This window comes from Chanos chanos, chromosome 7, assembly GCF_902362185.1.
Source record: "Chanos chanos chromosome 7, fChaCha1.1, whole genome shotgun sequence".
NCBI lineage: Eukaryota > Metazoa > Chordata > Actinopteri > Gonorynchiformes > Chanidae > Chanos > Chanos chanos.
In genome coordinates, this window is record NC_044501.1 from 10,593,817 (window position 1) to 10,615,983 (window position 22,167).

At 42.3% G+C, this 22,167-nt stretch overlaps 2 protein-coding genes and 1 non-coding gene across 4 annotated transcripts; 1 reads left to right on the top strand and 2 right to left on the bottom strand.

Moving 5' to 3' along the window:
- Positions 1 to 601: 601 nt before the first annotated feature.
- cbsa (cystathionine beta-synthase a) lies at positions 602 to 13,388 on the bottom strand. Its single transcript, XM_030780629.1, has 15 exons — positions 13,317 to 13,388; positions 10,088 to 10,341; positions 9,350 to 9,456; positions 8,257 to 8,391; positions 7,262 to 7,341; positions 6,580 to 6,784; positions 6,177 to 6,268; positions 5,940 to 6,065; positions 4,703 to 4,787; positions 4,387 to 4,492; positions 3,851 to 3,928; positions 3,544 to 3,678; positions 2,857 to 2,965; positions 2,313 to 2,397; positions 602 to 1,377 (listed from the first exon to the last, which is right to left on the bottom strand). The coding sequence occupies exons 2-15, from the start codon at positions 10,333 to 10,335 to the stop codon at positions 1,247 to 1,249; spliced, it is 1,722 nt and encodes a 573-aa protein (XP_030636489.1). The 5' UTR covers positions 10,336 to 10,341; positions 13,317 to 13,388; the 3' UTR covers positions 602 to 1,246.
- trnaf-gaa (transfer RNA phenylalanine (anticodon GAA)) lies at positions 5,563 to 5,635 on the top strand. The gene has a single exon. It is a non-coding gene; the product is annotated as a tRNA-Phe (tRNA).
- Positions 13,389 to 14,466: 1,078 nt separating the features above from the next.
- On the bottom strand, positions 14,467 to 21,014 carry LOC115816970 (splicing factor U2AF 35 kDa subunit-like). Of its 2 annotated transcripts, none has more exons than XM_030780170.1 (8): positions 20,971 to 21,014; positions 20,282 to 20,369; positions 18,019 to 18,085; positions 17,058 to 17,107; positions 16,440 to 16,538; positions 16,003 to 16,136; positions 15,284 to 15,376; positions 14,467 to 14,705 (listed from the first exon to the last, which is right to left on the bottom strand). In XM_030780170.1, exons 1-8 carry the CDS (start codon positions 21,012 to 21,014, stop codon positions 14,594 to 14,596), a joined length of 687 nt encoding a protein of 228 aa, XP_030636030.1. In that variant the 3' UTR covers positions 14,467 to 14,593. The 2 variants fall into 2 exon arrangements, with proteins under 2 accessions (XP_030636030.1, XP_030636031.1); XM_030780171.1 differs by lacking the exon at positions 18,019 to 18,085 and adding an exon at positions 18,999 to 19,065.
- Positions 21,015 to 22,167: the final 1,153 nt, after the last annotated feature.

A 22,167-nucleotide genomic window follows, 5' to 3' on the forward strand; every position in this document is an offset into this window, starting at 1 on the left:
TTCCTGATGTGGAGGCTTACAGAAAAGCACCAGCACGGCCCTTTTTCCAGCCCAGAGAACCCGGGGCCACAGCAAACAGGCTCAGCCTCAGGGAGGGGCCGTCAGAACTGAGGACAGCGGTGGGAAGGGGGAGAGGGAGAAGGGGGGGGGGGCACGTCAGAGACCGGACGAGACCGCAGTTAAGCCCTGGTCCGGTTTTGGCGTGGTCAGCAACATTTAGAGGGTTGTGGCACTTTATCAATGGGCATCGAAATGAAGGTCTAGACCATAACATTAAATAAGGGGGGGTTCGGTTAGAAAGGCTCAGCGTTTGGAAGGGCACACTGGTGTGACTGCTGTGGTTATCTGACTGTGAGAGAACAGTTCTTTGTGTCTGTGGCTCATGAGGTATAAGAAGGAACTTCAGAACTACGGAGTCAAAATGAAGGTAAAAATACGTAGGTTAGATTTATGACTCGTGGTTCTTCACAAAGAAAAGAAGGTCATGGCCTACAGTAACCACGGTCGAGGAGTTGCGCAATGCTCACAAATATTTTGTTTCGTTCTTACATTTTGTTTCATTTTTTACGGTCCAGTCGATGAGATACGGATCTGCTGGAAACTTCTGAATCAAACTGCGTTTATTATTCGTTATTATAAACAAACATTTTTATATGCAACACATGAATCTGAGTTTAAAGATTTTCAGTTTCTGTTTAAGGAAAAAAAAAACACGAGTCTGAGACGCAGTATTATTTACCTAACCTTACAAAACCATCTGATAATATTCACAGAGTTCATGGTTTCTACACTTTAATTCCTCAAAGAAAGAAAGAAGGAAAGAAATGTTTTTTACAAAGGTAAAAAGAGAGCTTTATCAGAATATTTTATATAAACAAAAATCTCACTATTCCCTCAGTATGAGCATCATAGTCTAGAATAATTTACAAACTATTTGGTGCTAGTGACTTTCCTTCGCAAATTAGCTATAGGTTCTGAACTTTTGGCTTCAAGGCAGCACAAAAAATGTTTGGAAGAGTATCGCTATAATAATTACGCTTTTGCAACAACATAGAGATATTTGTCATAGAATCAGAAGAGAAAATATCAGAAATAACGAGAGGAAATAATACCAATCTGTAAAATTAAAAATGTAATAAAACTACTATTTTAGGTTAGTAAAGTTCCACAGAGCTGAAGGGCAGTCCCGTGATTGGACGCTTGGCTTGGTGATGGGGGTTAAAGGTTATGTTTGCTGTGGATGCAGTCACATCTCTTCTGTGGATTCAGACAGAGAACGCTCCCTCTTCTCACGGGCCGTAACAAAATTAAGGAGGTCGATCGCCGTCACCACCCCAAACACCATCTGCTTTAGACTGGGAGAACCGTCTGCCAGATCTGAGAGAGAGAGAGAGAGAGAGAGAGACTTGGTAAATTGCTGGAAAATTACTTTTGGATACGTGTTTGGCTAAGGTAGTTGTTCGAAGACAGCCTAACGGAAACATTCAAGAAAGAAACACACACGAGAATCATAAAAAACTGTCTAAATAAATCAAAAGCGGACAAAATGACGAATAGATGGAAAAATTCGAGGAGAGAGAGAGAGAGAGAGAGAGAGAGAGAGAGAGAGAGAGAGAGAGAGAGAGAGAGAGAGAGAGAGAGCTGAATCCCGAGAGGAGGAATGAAAGGTGAACGTGAAAGTGGAAATAAAAAAAAAAAAAAAAAAAAAACAGATTGCGTGAGAAGAGTGGAAACCAAAGCGTGATGTAAAGAACCGCGTTTCTCCCGTGTTTACTCGAACGTGTAAGGTTTGTTTTTCTGAGTGAGCAAACCAGATTTAGGCAAATTAACTCGTAATCTCACGGAGACTTACGCGGACGTCTGGCAACACATAAAAAACACAATAACCAAAGCTGATTTGACTAAACTTTGATTAGGATCCGGTATTATAATTTAAACCAGTCCGGGATTATAATTTAAACCAGTCCGGGATTATAATTTAAACCAGTCAGGTGTGCGGGTCCCACGGGTCCACAGCCCTGCACGTCGCTGCTCTCTCCCTGATTTGGTACAAAGCACATCAGCTAATCAAAAGGTTTGATCATTAACCGACAGGTTGAGGTGTATTGGAGCAGGAAAAGATCTATGATGCCGGGGATCTCTAGAGGGGGCAGGATCGGGAGAGGCTGAAACAGGTGACTGTAGGTCGGATGTATCTGGTGAGAAACGGATCTCGGGCGGCTTTGTTAACGTAGCGAGCGGAAATTGCCGATGCCGCGAAAAGAGTCGGACAACGGCCTCTCCCGACCTGGGGATTATGACGGTATACTTACACTGGATCTGTTCGTGCACCACCAGGGCGAAGTGATCCGTCTCCAGGATACGAGAGAGCTTTCCCAGGTTGTCGGTCAGCCGGATCTGAGGGTGGAAAAGAGGTAAGGAGAGAAAAAAATAAAAAATAAAAAAATCAGACGACACCCTCTTACGAAACGTTCAAAGGCCATCCTTCAGTCTTACTCACCAACCTGGGTTTGAGCATCAGAAGTGGTTGATTAATTTGGTAAATCCTACTAAGATAATTTTCAACTCACACTGACAGAATTCTAATTGGACTAGGGCTGTACCAAACAAACCTCATACAAATCCTTTACGTAGGCATTTCTGATGTTAAATTTAAAACACACACCAAAAAAAAATGTGAAGTCACAAGGAAAGAGCAAAATGAAGAGAAGCGGAACAGGGCTTGGTCATTCACGTATGTCCCTCGAACCACGATTTGTCCTCAAGCACTGTCGTTTTTGATGTTCTTTAAGAAAAAAAACCTCAGGTTGTTGTTATGTTAGAGAAAGCTGGCAGCCGCCCTGAGGAGAGACCAACCTGTCTGAACTGTTTGTAGAGCACTTTGCTGACTGGGTCTGAAGGTTTGACTTTGCCTGCCAGCACAGAGGCAAGCATGTTCCCCAGGGTCACCATGCCCAGGATCAGTCTAGAGAGAGCAAGAGAGAGAGAGAGAGAGAGAGAGAGAGAATCAGCATACACAGCCCAGCAGGACCCAGCAGAGTACCAAAGAGACACTAAAACACAGCCATACATGTCTATACTCTCAATCACCTTGTCACCACACAGTCTCTTCCCCTGGGGCTTTCTTTTATATAAATTACTTGTTTAAAGATTTTACATGTTTTTTTTATATACATTGAAAAGGTCGAATTTGTTGCGTAGACTTTGATCACCTATTTTTGACCAATTTAGAAAGCAATATTCTAAGACACAGAATATGAAACAATGCACAAGGATATGTAGTTTACGACATGTAAATAATCATCGTTTTAAATACAGCTAATAATTCACCCGTAATTTACCTAATAATTTACCAATAAAAAGGGGACATTCCGACGTGTAAATATCGCTTTTCTCTCAACTATTGGTCAAACAAATCCATAAGATCACAGCTTTAGAAACTGATACTTCACTATATATGCATTACAGTTATGTGTGATGTGTTCTTGAGTCAGAGTTTTGTGTGTGTGTCTGTGTGTGTGTTTTACACCCTACCCGACCTACCCTGACTCATCCACCACGGGTGCCTGGTCAAAGCCCTTCTCCTTTAGGATGGTGATGGTTCTCTGACAGTTGACTGTGGGCAGAACAGTAAGAGGGGCAGACAGGTTCAGACTCTGTAGCTTAAGGTTCCACCACCTGAGAGAGAGAGCGAGAGATTTGTCATGACGCTTACTGCTGTCTTGAACACTCTTGGTCACTAGCTTCTAGCCACTAAAAAAAAAAAAAATTAATCAACTTTGACCTCTGGAAATACACCAACTGAGCTTCACCGACTACAACATCTCTTGCGTGTCTCTTGCATGCTTACCAGGGCTTGTTCACCATAATGTCCTGTTCTCTTAAGAAGCCTTTCTGGAACATCCATTTGTCACTCAGGAACTTAGACCTGCAGGACACACACACACACACACAGACACACACATGCACACACACACACACAGACACACACATTTAGTTAGTTATGGTAGAGACACAGTCATACATGATTGCTCTCATAGGGACTGTGAGATTTGCATCCAACTCTGATCTGGAGACAGTTTAGACATTACGTTTACAGTGGTCAAAATAAGCAAAAAGGTTTTTTCTTTTGACATCCAATTCTTGAATCAGCTGTTGAAAGACCTATAGCCGTTATCCAACTATATGCACAGACATTTTAAACAACCAAGTGCCAAGTGTAGCGGTAAGAACGATCTTTCAGCTACATCCTCCTACACCTTTCTCCCTCCATCCTAATCCAAACCTCCCAAATAACCCCCACTCGCTCCCCTCCACCCCCTCCCCCACCCACCCCCACCAACACCACCCTGCAGGATCAGCCACGTTCGGCGTTTCCGCGCTCACATGTAGTTGCGGATGGAGTCGGGCAGGACGACCACGCAGCGCTGTCCCTCCTTAAGCTCCTTAGCGGCCCTCACGGCAGCGGCCATGGCGGTGCCCGAACTGCCACCTGCCCAGAGTCACAGAGCAACACAGAGAGTCTCAGCACCAACCGGGATTGACTCAAACAGATTAAATGTTATGTAGGAACTGACATACACGCTTTGGGGCGTCTCTCATAGGACAGTGTGTTCAGTCTCAAGTACATGTAGGTGTTTTCTGTTTATGTGTCAGTCCCTGGAACCCCCCCCGCCCCCCCCCCGACTCCACTTTTACGCACCACACAGCAGTCCCTCATCTCTGATTAGCATGCGAGCCATGGAAAAGGATTCTTCATCTCCCATTTTATACCACGAATCCACCACCTGGGAAAGAAGCACACACACACACACACACACAAAAGCTTGACTTTAATACATGTTCCATACGCAGACCTCTTAGACCATTGTTGCTTTACCAGTACTGCCATCTAGTGGTGATTTATAAAAATGACACATTTGCGGGGGGGGGGGGGGGGGGGGGGGGGGGGTGGGGGGGGGGGGGGGGGGGGGGGGGTAAAAAGCTGTACAAGGATGAACAAGCAAAAGTAACACAAAGCAAAGTAAACAGGAAACAACTAAAGCTTGAGTGACCATGGACATAACAACGTGTGTAAGATGCTGCATCATCCAGATAACATCAGTGTAAGGAACACAACATGTTGGTTTTGAGGTGAATATCCTGAGGGTCTACGGGCGTGTTTGTTAAGGCTGGTGAGAATACAAACAAACACGGACTACCACTTGAACATCTCTGCCACCTAGCGGTCATTTTATGTAGCACATGTTTATCAAAACATGCAAGAACAACATGACATGATTGCCTATAGAGATGATAATCTGAATCATACAAGTAATGAATGATATGAATGAGTACACAGATGATTAATGGATGTTGAGATATGGAGTAACTATATATTAAAGTATATATATGACGAATGCGGTTAATCAACATTAGTTTATAAGGGTCATATAGATTTGTAGTTTAGTTTATATAGTTCATGTAGATCAGTGGTGCCAAAATCCAGTCCTGGAGGGCCAAACTTCTTCTATATCTATATATGCTCTTTGTTGGCTGAAGAGCACGCGCAACCAGAGACCTGCCGAAATAGCTCAGTTGGGAGAGCGTTAGACTGAAGATCTAAAGGTCCCTGGTTCGATCCCGGGTTTCGGCAGTCGTGACAGCAGTCATTTTGGGGGGGGGGGGGCAGCTCTGGCCTAATGGTTGGAGAAGCAGGTTTGTGACTGAAAGGGCGCCGGTTCAATCCCCTGGACCGGCAGGAAAAGTGTAGGCAGGGGGGCTTGAGCCCCCCCACTGCTCACTGTGTGCGTGTGCACGATCACAGGGATTCGATTCTACGCGAAATCGGCATTACATAAAGAAGTGAAAAAAACAGCAGGACAGGGGCCCTCCAGGTCTGGATTTTTTTGGGCTCCTCTGATGTATGTTAATGCGCGTTAGACGGTTGTAGAACTCACGGATCTGTCCAGCACAGTTGGGACGAAGTCGTACCCGATGCCCTCCACCTCGTACTGGGTTTTGTCCGTCTTATTCAGCACCTCCGGCTCCGCCAAGATGGAACCTTCTGGATCCACACCGATGATCTGAAACGCAGAAGGCAGGACAGCCAAAGATAGTTGATTGCTCTTCGAGAGAAACACACACACACACACAAAAAAAAATACAGATACGCCATCTGAGATTTTAGGGGTCACCTTAACGTCGGGGCACCGCTCTTTGAGCTTTCGCGCGATGCCAGTGATGGTGCCGCCTGTGCCAGCCCCGACCACCAGCATGTCCACTTTACCTGACAGAGTATGGAGCCCGGAGAGAGGAAAATCAGTATTACGTCTCGACTGACAGGGGAGAGTGAGGAAAAGTTTAAAGCAACATTTAACAGAAAGTTACACCCGTGTTCAGTAATGACAACAACAAGGATACCGTTTAAAGAAAGAAAGGCAGAAAGGAAGAGGAACAATTAGAGTGAAAGAGAGGATATACTATACTATACCGCTTAAAGAGAGAGAGAAAGATAAAAAGAACATCATGCAGAGGGAAAGAGAGGATATATCAGAGAGAGAGAGAGAGGAGTAAAGGAGAAGCGAAAGGGTTAATCACCGTCACACTGCTCCAGGATCTCCTCCGCGGTGGTGTCGTAGTGAGCCAGAGGGTTGCTGGGATTGCGGTACTGGTCCAGGATGTGAGAGTTAGGTATCTCGTTCTTCAGTCTCCAGGCCACACCCACGTGAGACTCCGGCGAATCAAATCGAGCGCTGGTAGGCGTTCGGACAATCTCCGCTCCCAGAGCTCTCAAAACATCCACCTGAATACACACACAGGGCAAATACCTCTTTACGGAACTGCCTTTACACTTCCTAAAATGGTCACCATGGAAAATAGGGAGTACATTCAAGGTCCCGCCTGTGTAGACCTGTACTGAAATTTACCGAAATCCCTGGTTGACCCCTAGTGTTACTGACGTACTATAAGTCAGCGGTTCAGTGAATTTTGCTCTAAATCAAACAGTGTTCAATACAGTGACAAACAGCTACTGATGCTTTTAGACACCGTGGGCTTTGACACTTCTGGTTAATGTTGTGTGTACTCCACGTATGAAACACAAAGTATCTTTTACAGTAACTTTTTTTTCTTCTGTATAATCATTGTTAACAGTAACTGTTTAAAGCATGCTGATTCTTGACTGGTTTTTCACTCTTCGCTCTTTGGAGTTAAAGCAAAATGAAGATGAAACCAGTATGAGCAAGCAGCTGACGGTTTCACAGGGCTGAGCTGAACTCACCTTCTCCAGGCTCATTTTCTCAGGCATGACGATGATACAGCGATAACCCTTCACAGCAGCGGCCAGGGCCAGGCCAATACCTGATACACAAACACACAGGACACGGGAGTGTATGAGACCACGAACACGTGCTCAGATAACTGCCCAAGATCACATGAACAGAAGGTCTGTCCAGAGACATATTGCACAGCCCTAGCTGCATGATATGACGATATATATCGTGTGACGATGGAGCATAATGTGAAACGCTACACGTTTTTCTATCGTTTATTTCATTGTGTCATTTACGGCAATATTGGATGACGCTTTGTGTTCTTCCACACAGCACGGATGCAGGCAGGACATTCGCATGAAAGCAACACAACCGAACATGGTGGAGAGTGAACGTGAAACAGAAAGGGGTAATTCCAAACAGGAGAAGGACTCCGACCAGCCAAGACAAAAGTCGAAGTAGATCCCGTTTTAAGTGAGCTGTCTGCTACCAAACAAATTACATTGTATTTTTCCTGAACCCAATGCTCGCCACACACGGTATTTAGAGCTCAGTCTAGCCGTTGAAATTAACCAATTTGAAACTCAAATGGCGCGTTTGCCTTTTTCGTTTTGTTTTTTTTTACCGGCAAGTGGTAACGCAAGGAAGCTTGTTGGTTGTGGTAGAGGGATTAAAACCAGGCAACATGAGCTGTGCACAACATCCTGCCTAATGAAGTGTAGTAACGATTGCGATGCGAGATGCAAGATGTATTTTAGACTGCTGTCAGGAGGATTAATGTACAGAAACGTACAAACTATTTATTTATTGAATTTACCAAAAATGTGCTATATCGTGGTATGTATCGTGATTGGGATATGAAATGACCTATATCGGGATATGAGATTTTGGTCATATTGCACAGCCCTACATGCAACTTATTTTTTTCTTTAATGTCACACACATAAATGCAAATGATGACTGTGCCTCCACATGCCCACACACACACACACACACACATTACCTGTGTTTCCCGAGGTTGGTTCTATGATGGTGTCTCCTGGTTTGAGAAGGCCAGCTCTCTCTGCATCCTCTATCATCCGCAGACTTATTCTGTCCTTCACACTGCCTCCAGCGTTAAAGTACTCACACTTAGCCACTGCACATGAACACACACACACACACACACACACACACACACACACACACGCGCACGCACGCACGCACAGGGACCACATTGTCATATTCATCATAAATGACAGCTGGCGTAACTATAGAAGAAGTTTCATTCGCAAACTCTAACAACTATGTGAGAATAGCAAAAACATTTAGAAAAGGTTGTGTCAATGAAGATTTTATCAAGGGTTTATTAAAATTTCTGAAGAAAACAGCATTACATTGAAGTGCAGATTAATTCAACACCTCGATCATTAAATCTTTGACAGGACAGGGGAATTTTCTCAGACTCATTATGTAGGTTTGAGACTGATTTCACAAGATTTTAAACCTTTGTGAAATCCAAATGAAAATAATAGAAGTCCTGAGGTGAAACAGATCACATGAATTCCTAGAGGTTTCAAATCCAGCGATTAATCTTTCTGGATTAGAGCGACGGATCAAAGGACACACAGACGCGCGCGCACGCACACACACACAGAAAAGGACTTTGTTGGAGGAAAAACTGCTTTGCGAATCAAACAGCGAATAACTTTGAAGAAAGGAAAAGGGTCATGGTGAAATACAAAAGCGGTTTTACATTTGAAAAAATTACGTTATGAACAAATGCAACTCAAATATCATTCAAGGCGCAACCCTGAAGCCGATCACAGAGAAAATAACTGAAAGCGGTAAGCCACTTGAGAGTATCTTGCTAACCAGCAGTGCTTTTTAGAACACTTTTTGGAGACCAGCAAAACACAGGGCGGAATTTAAGATTTGTTGCATACCGCGGCACTAAAACACAGTGACTTCTAAGAGCGTGATCCTGCTTCCCCCTTCATATTAAGGCCAGGACGGATCTCCCATGAAAACACAATATCTCATGTGCACCGAGGTACGTGAAACACAAATTAGCAACAGAGTTTTCAGAAAATAAGCAGCAACAACCATATACTCACAGAGTTCACATTTCAGTCCAAACGTCTTCGTGATCTTGTTGATACGAACCATTGGTGTGTCACCGATCCTTGTGAGGATGTTGGATAAAATGCTTGGAGCCTTTGACCTTTAACCACAAGAGGAGACGAGGCATCAGTTAAAAATCAGTGTGTAATTTGTTACATATACTACTGCTCTACTGTCTAAACAGTCGAATTCTGGGAAAGGTCGACAGGATCACAAGTTATTCTGTTTCAGAGGGATGGGAATGAGCACACACTGAACAAATATTTGAATATGAAACGCAAACACAATGAATAACGCGCGTTCTGAAATACTAGGTTGCCTCCTGATCTGTGTATGTTTTACTGACACACACACAAAAAAAACATTTAGTATTCATACACAATGTTAAAATCAGTTCAGATGCACATTAAACCTGACACAAAAAAAAACAAAGTTAAAACAAACAGAAAATCAGCTTCCAAATGGTAACTGCTCATTAGGCTATGAAATTGGCAGTTGGAGAGTTTAACACCTCCCAGCCTCTCTGAATAAAAAGCCTAGCCTGTCATTGCATGTTCTGCTCTGTCACAACATGACTTCACATTTTGAGGTGTAGCGATTCCCACATCAATACATTTTTTTTTTCTCCATTATCAAGACTCCTATTCGCACTCCTATACAATTCGGTAACCGTAGCAAACTCAGCTGGGCGACAGTACACGCGACCTGAGTGAGGCACAGCAGATGCCCACCTGGCGGGATGAGTATGGGGGGAGTTAGCATGCGATTCCCCCAGCTTCCATGTGCATCTGCTGGGTAAATCTGGACGGATCCACACCCTATCACTGGAGCCCTTCTCCCTATTCATTTGGATGGGTCCATCCACGTCGCCCCCAATGGTCAGTTTATTCTTGTCCTCGTTAACGCCGTTAGCATTCTTCTTCCCAGCAAAGGGGCAGACGGACACACCAATTTCTTTGGAAGAGGGAACTGAAGGCATGGCTCTCTAGAGGCAGACAGAATTCAAGGTTAAAAGGTCACTTGTATGGATTCTTCCGTTAACATTGGCTGCAGGTGGCTACACAGATTTACAGTCGCAAAAGTTTTTTTTTGTTGTTGTTGTTGTTGTTGTTATCAATTTGTACCATGAGCATACGCTTCAACAGTACACCAGTCATAAAAATCAAAACAAACAAATAAACTCATTGCTTGTATGCAGCTCTTACATTGCAGTTAAAATGAAAGTGTGGAGAACAACCCAGTGCGGTTCTATAGCTCTCCTATATTGCAGCAAAACATCAAAATGACACAAACAGTTTTGCATCAGTTCAACTATTCACTTTGTCTAGGTCTGACCCCCCCCCCCCCCCTCCTTTTTCATTGTACTGTACCGGTTTGTGCCTAAATATCTCCTAATCTTGTGCCCCCCCCCTTAACAGGTACTCACACCCCCCCACCCCACCACACCCATGCACCCCCAGGGGGGCAGGCCCCAAGGTTGAAAACCCCTGCATTAAAGCATGGGTTACTTAAATGAAAAATGTGTTTGTCAATGTCCTGACATGTCTTATGCTGGGAGAGACATCTCACGGAATGTCTAGTCCACTTAGAATGTGACTGGGCTAATCTCGCCATTCTAACATTGTTCTGAAACCCTGGTTTAGGGATTCCTGCCAAACTGAAAACAAGCTTTAGATAAAAGCGTTTGAGTCATTTGAGTCCTGATCCCCAGGGTAACAAAACAAAAGAGAAATGCTTATCAGGCTTTTATCAGTAACATGGCCATGGACATAACCCCAATAAGAGTCTTTTAATGGTTTTAGGGAATGATGCCAAACTCAAAGGAAAAACAAACCCTTCCTCTATAGGCACAACGTGAAAATGGTTTGTTGTTTTGAATTGATCTCACGTAGGATGATGTGTATGAAAGAACATTTTTAGGAAGACGAGGCAGTTCGATTCTGTTCTGGAACACCTCTGATTGTAGACCATTCTAGACTACTGTATCTCAGCTGTCTAGATTACTCGACTAAGAAGAGGCAAAGCACGAGACAAAATCCCTTTTTGTTTCCAGTCCTGTCCTGTTCAGTCCTATCTTAGCTCTCGTTCTACTTTTGGGGAGCACATTTATCCTTTAACTACGCCAGCTAAAAAGTCTGCACACTTTGAAGTGGCTGTTTAAACGTGACCCTGTCTGCACTTCAAACCGTAAAAAACAAGGTTCGCTTGGCTAGTTTTATGTGGCATGACTACCATACAATGGAGGTGCTAAACCCTTTGTCTTGCCAGAGATAACACGCTGAAGGGACTCGGACCTCCATTCTGAATGATGGTGAGAGTACTAATGCGACTATTGCCACCGGCCACTTCTTAGGCTACTGTTACGACATCTCTCTGAACGAGCATTCCATCTTGATGTCTTTGAGTTCATTTCTGAAACTTAATACTTCGCTGGACACCAGCATTTGGAATTTGTACCAGTCGTACTTGAACAGGGGTTTAGGCTGGAAGCCGTAGGGGAAGGAGACTTTACCCTTAAAGCCAAAAATGTGTTGGCCAGGGAATACGTCACCACTGCTGGTCTTGGTATATTACCAGAGAGGAAGAGCAAACGATTTTTAGTTCCACAAAAAATAAAGCCGTACATTTCACTCTAGCAACAACTTTCAGAAGCCCATAATCATTTAATACCAACAAGAGTACAACCATTTCATGGCATTGGATATAAACGATTCGTTTAACATTAAGAAGTAAAATATGACTGAGATTTTCAGTCCCCGCATTTTCAATCCCGAAGGCGAGTCTCCAAGACCACAAAAGCACAGGTGTAAACCGATCGTTTGAAAAGGTGTTGATGAAAGTTCATACAGGCGCTTATCTTTTTGACTAACCTATCGACAACGTAAACATAATTATGATAGCTCAGTTCACTACACTTTCCAACTTACATGAATTTGATCAAATTGAGAATATAATTCGTCATCAGAAAGAAGTTATTAACCTAGCGATAACCAAATTCGAATCGACTTATATCTACCAAAGAATTTAAAGAATAACTGTTGCCTTCGGCACTAGGACCCAGAGAGTGTGTCTTCATTGGGGTATTGAGAAAGAACATATGCCATGTGCTCATTAAGGAAAAAAGGGACGCTTTTTAAACTTTCAGACACCCCCTCCCCCAGCCGGCAAATAACTACGCTTTGCTCTTCTATTAAAGTACTTACACTGACTTCGGTAATATGGGTAAATATCCATTTCGTGTTCAGTATGTTAATGTTTTGGAACAGAATTAATACTTGGTGAAAACAGTCATATCTGTGCTTTCTGGATGCATAGATTTTTGCTTATGTGTGGCAATAAAACGTATGCACAAGTTCTCCATAATACAGAGAAGGATAAATTCGAACACATGTCAGGACCTGAGGAGAGGACACGTGCTCTATCAAAAGCACACTAACCCACATTCAACATGGAAAATCGTATAAACGTTACAATTCGCCTAACATGAATGAATAAGAATCAGTTTTCCAATCAGGATAAACATCAGTTTTTCCCATTTAGTCCACGTGAAAAACTCGTATCCCTAGTCCATCTGGGCGTAAATACTGATCGTAAATTATTATTATCAGACATAAAGATTTGATTTAACCTGATCAAATACCATTCTGGCTAAACTAAATCCATCAAAGGGGCTAATTATGTCAAGTGTCACCGGCGCTAACAAACAATGGTTTGAAATGAACGATCAAATAAGACCAGTTTAGCAAAGAACGTATCCTGCAGTGATTTTGAAGTTCAACACACAATTCTCAAAATTTATTAAGAATCCTACGAGCACGCTGCTAATGTACTGTAGTTTCCTACATTTCTTACAGTGTTTTGCATCTCAAGTAGTGTATCACACACATTTTTACATCAAAAATTGCTTAAGTTTGGCGAACGCGTTCAGATCTTTGTTAAACCAATCGTTAGGCAACGTACCTGCTTGACGGCTTCGTGCTTTCAGGTAGATCTTTTTTCCGACCACTTTACATGAGAATGAGCGTATTTTTGCAGGTCAAGTCAGTTTAAATGCAAGGTTGATCCAATCGTTTGGGAATTGGCCAAGTGTTTCGTACTCTGATTGGCTACTCTGAGGGCGTTTGTTTGTGTTCATCCTCCAATCTTACTTCGGCAAACATGCACCTAGTCTATAAAACAAAATGTCAGGCGAAAACTGAATCATCACAAGAGTAACACTGGCCTGCAAAAGTTACACTGTTACCAATATTGTAAAAATGTAATATTTCAGCATTAAACTCCATTGAAACCTAACCTGGCAAAAATCACTCTTTTGGTTTTCTGGCACACTTGGCATGACGCGTCAGATTGCACGAAAAAGAAGAGATGACGTGACCCAAATGTCAAGTTTGTTCTTCGAAAGAATCGACTACTGTCAAATATGTGCATACGACTGATTCTTTAGATACCCCTCAGACTTCGACTGGCAAATTTATCGTCAGGCCAGACGACGTGCTTCAATAAGATGATAAGGTGATAAGTCTTACGCAACCCCTGATAACCTTAGAAATATATTAATGATAGTCATGATGACAAACATCACCTCAGACTTCCTGGAATCAAGCACATGGTTCAAACCTCTGCCAACAGGTGGTGGCTTCCGTGGTGACTTAAGGTAAAACATGAATGGCTCCCTAACTTTCACACATGTGTTAAACCACACCTATCAACGTTCATACAAGCTGAAAAGCATTCCTATCTACCAGCAGTAACAATGAAATATGAACTTGGGGCAGGGGTGTGGCTTTGTTATCATTGGAAGTGAAATTCATTCACCTGAAGTTCATCTATGCAGTCAAGTTAATAAGCCAAAAGTATTGACCGTATGAGTGGAGGCTCTCTTTTTCTTCTCTCTTTTTCTTCTCTCTCTCTCTTTTTCTTCTCTCTCTCTCATTTTTTCCTGAATTTCACAGACGCCAGACATACTAGACAGAACACTGGCTCCAACTCAACTCAATCTAGAAAGTCATTTTATTGAGAAATTGAGCTTTTGTGCATTTCATAAAAAAACAAACAAACAAAAAAAAACATAAAACAACATAACCTAAAAGAGAAAAAACAGCAACCAAAAAAAAGGACAAGAAGAAAAAAACAATTACAGTGATAAGTCCAATGGTTCAAAACACATTTTGGTCATTGTTTGATCATGACCACTGCTAACAGGAAGAAGGAAGATGGGTTTGACTTGTGACGTGGGCTCAGAATCTTCCAGAACGTTCCCGATCTCTTGACCTCCGCCTCTCGCGATCACGGCGGCCGCGTTCCCGGGAACGAGAGCGGCGTTCGCGAGAACGTGAACGCGAGCGGTGCCTGACGAGGTAAAGCCACAGGAAAGGGTTTCAACAACAGTACAATAAAAGCAACCTATAACTTGGGGGTGTTCCAGAAAGCGAGTTTAGTGAAAATGAACTAGCAGTACAATTCCTAATAGAAGAGCCCTATGACTTTATTTTGTGAGGAGAATGAAGCCAGAGGGCTCTTCTATTAGGAGGTTTACCACGTTAACTAACTGAGTTTTCACTAAACCCACTTTCTGGAATACCCCCCCCCCCCCCCCGATCTCATGCACATCTGTGAGAACAAGAACACAAAAACTGTGCCATTTACATTACGTTTTATGACGCCCGACTACAGGTTTCCGTTGTCAAAAATGATATCTTAAGGGACTGTATTAGTTTTGCGTCAAAGTCAAGACACTTGCACTGCTCCTGCCCTTTGGTCAACAACATCTGGTTCATTTCACATCCCATAATCTCACAGACCCATAGACACACTTCCCAGCCATGCAAAGAGACAGTTTCTCTCCAGTTTTCATCATAAATTCTACATATACATTCAGACTTTTACAGAATACACCTCTTTTCTGGTGCGGCCTGTGCTTCCCGTACCTTTTCCTGCGGCGTCCATACAGCTCCCTGCGGAGCTCCCGCGAGATGGGCTTCAGATGCATGAAGTTACAGAAACCGCCTCTAGTGCACTCCCTGTGGAGAGACAAGGTACTGCAATCAGAGGTAACATTCCAGAAATAACTAACACTGTGCTCTCATCTAGTCTCTTATCTGAGCTCATCCACTATGTCATAACTATGGACTTTATAAGATTCAGTACAGAACCTAAAACGAGCATACATTAGTTAAAGCACATAGCATGTGTTTACTACAGTCAGTGGCTTCTAATAATAGCAGCGTGTGAGAAAAAAGCCCTTGATTGGCACCTGTGGGTCCAGGGCAGGCCCTGCTGCAGTAGGAGTAAGCAGAGTTTTTCAGTTTAATCTCTCCTCATATGTGCTCATATCAGATATAAAGGGAGGATATCATACCACTCAGTGGAAAATTACTCATGCCTAAACCGCTAAACAGACGACTACAACCACAGTCAATTACTGTTTAAACACAACGCAAAAGAAAGAAAAAAAAAAAAAGTTATGTATTTACTACGTATGAGACCAGTTTAAAGCAGCGTAACAAACGCTCATTTGGAGAGTGTTCTGACGACTCTGCTCTGCCACACGCAGGGCGACCTAAATTCTCTCTGTGACACACGTGTTTTTAAAAACAAAAAAGGGGTGGGGAAGGTGGAGCGGAGAGATGCGGTGGGCGAAACTGACCCCATCTCGTACTGACGACAGCAGGCTTCTCTGAAGTCTGTCACCGGCGAGAGCTCGGCGTGAATGGGCTGCCCGTTAAACCAGCGGTTGTTCAGGTCCATCACTGCTTTTTCTGCGTCCTCCTCACGACGGAACTATAGACAAGGTTTGATTGAGGATGCATCATCATCATCATCATCATCATCATCATCGTCAGCGTGATATATTCGGACGTAATGAGGCATTGAGATAGCAGGCACCTACGCAACTTCTAACTGCCTAAAGCGTTTAAAAAAAAAAAAACTGAATAAAATTTTGTGGCAGTACTGCCCATCTAAAAGACATATTCCGGACCGACTGAAGGTAGCAGTGTAACGGACTGCAAATTACAGAGACTTTGGAGGAATATCTGTGATGTATTACTTTAACTGATTGTTGTTGTTGGGAGAAGAACTCACTTTCACATAAACGTTTCCCACCAAATGATCGCCCAAATTATCACACACGTTCATCTCTTCCACCTCTCCATATTTCTCCTCCATCTCAGTGAAGACCTCCTGTTGAAAAGAAAAAAAAGAGAAAAAAAGAAAGAAAAAAGAACCATTTTAAGGAAGCTGAACAGAAAAACTGTTACGCTGGTAGTTTAATACTCACTTGAACAAGTTAAGAAAGAAAGAAAGAAAGAAAGAAAGAAAGAAAGAAAGGAAAAAAAAGGGAGAGATTGGACATGACCTATCCATGGCTCGTTTCCATGCACAAACATTGAGCAGTTAACTTGATCTTGGTCTTTTCCATTACTTAATCATCTACCACTGCTGTCCAGTTACAGCATCACCACATTAACAGCCCTGAGTAAATACTGGCCACTGCTACTATCCCTGTTGTGAAATCGGGTGTCTTTGTCCTTGATGCATAAAACGGGCCCTGAGAACCTACACGTTTGTGATGTCTTAAAAAAACAGCAAAAAAAAAAAAGTTGGCCAAATGTTGGGGTCGTGTTGGCACTGGTCTAGTGTGTCATAGAACTACTGATCTCCATTTTAGGGAAATCCCTGGGGGATGGGGGGGTCACTCACCTCAAAGAACTCGTCATAGTGCTCCTGCATTTCCACATCGCTGACAGCACCTAGCAACAACAGGCAAATGGACCAATCAAAACACTCGAAGAGTCACATACCCATTACTAATAAGTAAAGCAAATATTTGTGTGTTTTGTCTTTCCTCACTAAAATAGACCAAAGGATGCATGTTCAAATACACGTATGAACACAATTAAAATATTTTTTTTAACGTTATCATATATTCTAAATGTACTACAGCAGTACATCTAAATAACCAGTTGTTACAGAAAACAATCCTCATACTGACAGTGACACAGGTTTTATACTTTAACGCAAACCTCACTGAGGGATAGAGTCATAAAAAAACCATATATTTTTGGACAAACAGAAACACACTCATGCTCTACAACAGCGCTTGGTATAATGTGTGTGGGCAAGTCTTAAAGAAAAAAACAAAAGCCAAGCACATATTACACCAAGCAGCTGGTATCATGTGTGCAGGTCAATCTCACAGGAAAAGGCAAGTCTAGGGATGTGAACTGTGTTTGTAACATGGGAAATAGAATGACATCTCTTGTCAATGTTCATGTGACACCTTAAGGCGTTACATTATCGTAAACTGACTAACGAGCGCATCTTTTGCTGCTGGAATGACTGAATTCAACTGAAGCTTGATTAAATCTATTCACTGTCTGTTCTACAGACCTAATGTGGGGCAGGAGCTAACATTCTATCTTTTACAAACAAATCGGTGATTCTAAAGGTGCGATTACAACAGTGTGAGTATGATTACAATTTCTAGCATTAACTCCAATAACAATCAGTTGATTTTTGTGAGGAAATGCACCTGAAGAGTTTAGCCCTAAACAATCAGTGCTATGAATCCATTTGAGACACATGGAGGCTTTGTGAATGGTCAATGCCGCAGGGTTCCTGAGAAGAGGGGTGGGGGTGGGGGGGGGTTGGGGCAACTTACAGTGTAAACCATCAGCAGACTGGGCAGAGTTTTGAGGGTTACGGTAAATGTTCAAGAGGGCAATGGTCTGAAATACAAAATGTACATTTTTTGTGAAATTAAGTTCTACCAAGGTCAAGTTTAGCAACCACTTTTCCAGTAGACGTGGTTTAAAATGCACGTTTCAAAAAAAAAAAAAAAAGTGGGAATTAGATGTGTGAGTTCTGAAGGAGAGACAGAAATCCTTCAAGCGGCAATCCCTGGGTACCTGCAAATATAAGCAGCCCAGAAATTTAACAAAGCAGAGGTTCACACCTTGATGTCGTGCTCTATGGTCCCTCCCCGTGGGTAACGACAGTTCAAATTTCACATCAGTTCCGAACTGCTGTACCCTAGACCCCAATTTCAGCTAGACGCGGTGACCACCACACCTGTCTCACTGAGACAATTTGCAATGGCACCCGGCTTCTGAGGACACCTCTTGCTTTTGCCAAAGTTCTGAGCCACTTCGGAAAGGGGACAGAGCAGATCAGAGTTAGAAATATGGGCTGGCACAGTGCCAGCGAGTAAAGGCTGTGTGGTTTTTACAGCCACACTTACCTGGACAGGCAGGGAGCAATGCATCAGCTCTGTTACACAGGGCCTCCACACTACATACAGCATTGTCTAACACAAATATTACAACTCAACTTCATGCCGTTTGGTAGCGGCTAAAAAAGTTTTTAGATTTTGATGGAATCAGCAGAGATACACACTGAACGTGACGCAGGATTTTGCGTTATAGTCGGAAAATAGAGTGAAACCTGCGTGTGTGTGTGTGTGTGTGTTATGTACCGATGTCTTTGGGGGAGCCCTGTTAACAGTACTGAAGCTGCTCTGCGCTGCAAAGCTACACAATGGCCTACAGCCTGGTGGGGTCTGAGGGGAGAAAAGGAGGTGACTTTTTTTTTTTTTTTAATGGATCCTCCATGCTAACAGATCTGTGGAATAAGGGGACTTACAGCGAGAGGCGTCGGCCGTCTGAGCACTGTTTTGGGGGTTACGGTAGATGTTTTGAATCAAGATGGTCTGCAGAGGGGGAAAAAAAAAAAAAAAAATAGAAAAAAATTCTTTTTATCAAATTTCCCTGAATTGCAAAGCAGTGCAAAGGCAGACTGTAAAGTTAAAAAAAAAAAAATGTAAGGGGCAAAAAAAAAATTTAAATTCAGAAAATGATATGTATATAAGAATGCTGGTCCGATGCACTCATCACCAGATCCTCTGATTCTAGAGGACGTAGGTGAGAGTTCACTGGCGGTGTGTTGAGTTTCCACGGCGATAGCGTAAAGCCACAGCTCTGTTGTTGCTCACCTATGCCATCTTTCGCTAAGGATGCTTATCTAAAGGCAACGATGTGGGCAGTTGAACATTTGATATTTTTGGAAATTCAAATCTATGCCAAGAGGAGAGGGGGGGGGAGGTGGGGCGGGACTCAAAATGGTGTAATGTAACACATTATCATGCTTGACGGTTGAGTTTCCATAGGCTGATTCAGTAGAATAGCTCAGTACTGGAGTGTACAGAAACACTGAATTCAGAACCAGAGTAATACCTCGGTAAAAAAAAAAAAGTCTTTTCAGCTTTGTAACGTATGCATGTGAACACGGCACCCTCTTCATTGAGGTTGGCAACCCTTTTTTGGAGGGTTGCAGAGTATGCGGGTTTTCCCCCCCCAACACTATAAAACCAAATGTGATTTAGTGGATACGGATCTTGACTATGATGTACACAGCATATAAAACTCAAACTGAATTAACGTGTATGAAATGCCAATTTTTTTTTTCTTTTTGAAGGATTCAACAAACTGATCAGTCCATAACAGGAAGTACCACTGCAAAGGAAATGAAGTTAAAAATGTTAACCAGACATTAAATGTTACATAATACACACAAGTTAACATGTTCTGTCACTACACACGTCAGGCTATAACACTGTTACTAAGATGAACATACATGTGCAGGGTGCTTTTTCACAAAAACAAACACTCATACTATAAATTTTCAACACTTAGCACCTAGATGAATTACCATACATCACTGTGGACAACTGATACAGTAAAGCTGATACTGTTATATTGTTATATACTGAGTGGAAGCCATGTGTGATGTCACTACTGAGACATTAGACAATGTTTGTGAGTTAGATTCATCTGATGCTAATACTAAATATCAAATATCGCATCTACATGATGGGCACAGGCTTGATACTATTAAAATGAATAAAATGACATGGACGCAGCAGTTACCTGGCTGAACGTTGGTTTATTGTGCAATCTTGAACACCGATCGCCGTGACGACATGCTCCAATTTTAAAGTAGAAAGAGCAATTGACCCTGACAGAAACAACAACAATCACGTTCAGTTAATGTTTAAAACCAAAACAGAAAAACCGAGCACGTTATTCATTTGACCTCCGAACGCAAGTCTATTTAGCAGGACGTTTCATTTCTGACGTGCACTGAATAACAGGGACGAGAAAAGTTACATATTCTGACTCAATAACATGCTCATCATTTTCTCGGTGCTCCGTCTGTATGAGTTACAGTAGCTTACTAACACAAGTTAGCATTATGGCTAACACAAGCCATTTCTTCCTACTGCTATCTTATGCCTAAATGGATCTGTTACACACTAAATGATCCAAACTCAGCATACGTAGAGCGTCGTTTCAACAGGATCAAACATTCATTGAAGTTAAGACATTTTTCCTGTAAATGTGTGGGAGTTACATGTGGGAATTTATGCTATACGGTTTGTGCAAGCCCAACCTCCTGTTTTCAGTGCGAGTGGTTTTGCAAGTCAAGTTGTAACCGAAAACATTCACGAGCTTTTATTTAAGCACAGATGATATAGGCATTGTTCTGAAATGTTTTGTCGTGAATTCATACTACCCCCTATGGGAAAATATCACCAAAAATCATTCATTTCTCTTACTTATCTTTCTCTGTGCCGAAAATGGAAGCCAGGTACTCCGCCATCTTCGATTCGTCAGTTTTTTGGGTTCTCCGTCACGAGATACGCAATTCCCGCCATTCGAATGTGTGTTCTACGTAATTAGTTGACGCGAGCGAAAAGAGGAGAAATTAATACAGAATTGTTATGATGTTGGCTTACTATAATAAGATAATTTGACTGCGATGCCCCTGCGCTTTGTGACCATATCTGTGGTATTTTAACTACCATTATCTACTGTAGGCTACCATATTAACTGTTCTTTTCATGATAATACTCGTGATTCAAAGTGTATTCAAAAAGTCAAATAATATCTATAACGGTAGTTAAAATAACACAGTATAATTCTGAATCAATGGAAGATTCTGGATGGCACGTCAGCGCCATGACCATTTAGAGTCTGTGCATCATTAATATTATATTAATATAATATAAATATTTGTAGTCAAAACAAACATACAAACAACACACACACACACAACCCCAAATGTATTATTCCGTCAAGGTCTCTTTCTCAGGAACACAACATATCTTTTCTTGGTGTACCAGTTTAACTAACGTTAAATCTACAGGTACAGAGTTTTAACCCCTCCCCTCCTCCCAGCTTGCATTTAATGCCATTGCTTCTCAAATTCTGAACAGTAACATACACTTGTTTCTGTATTGCTTGCTTTCTGACCCCCCCCCCCCCATCTCCTTGGAGATGCTGCCAGTGGACTGTGCCTTTGGTCTGCATGGAGAGTTTCTAAGGTTATAGTGTTCACCTGTGGTCATCTGTGAAATTACAACACGTACTGCTCTCCCCATTACATGACTCAAGTTCCACTGCTGGGTTGTTTCTTGAAGTTCACAAGGCATCTAACGAGGACTGGGAAAGCCTCCAGTGCCCCCAGCGACCCTCATTACGATAAGCGGCTTAGAAAATGAATGAATAAATGATTTATATTGTGGTACTTGTTTATTTGGCTTTGAAAGATATTAAAAGAGTTATTCGTTGGTTAAAATTAAATCAATAATTTTTTTAAAACATTCCAGCCATTCTCACCTAAATGCTATCAGATATTTTTAGGATTTTGTGTTTGCAGAGGAGTGTCTGTGGTGAACCGTATGACTCTAAAATGTGTCAATTTATTTCAAACTTTAAATGAACTTAAACAAACGTTTTTATGTATACTATGG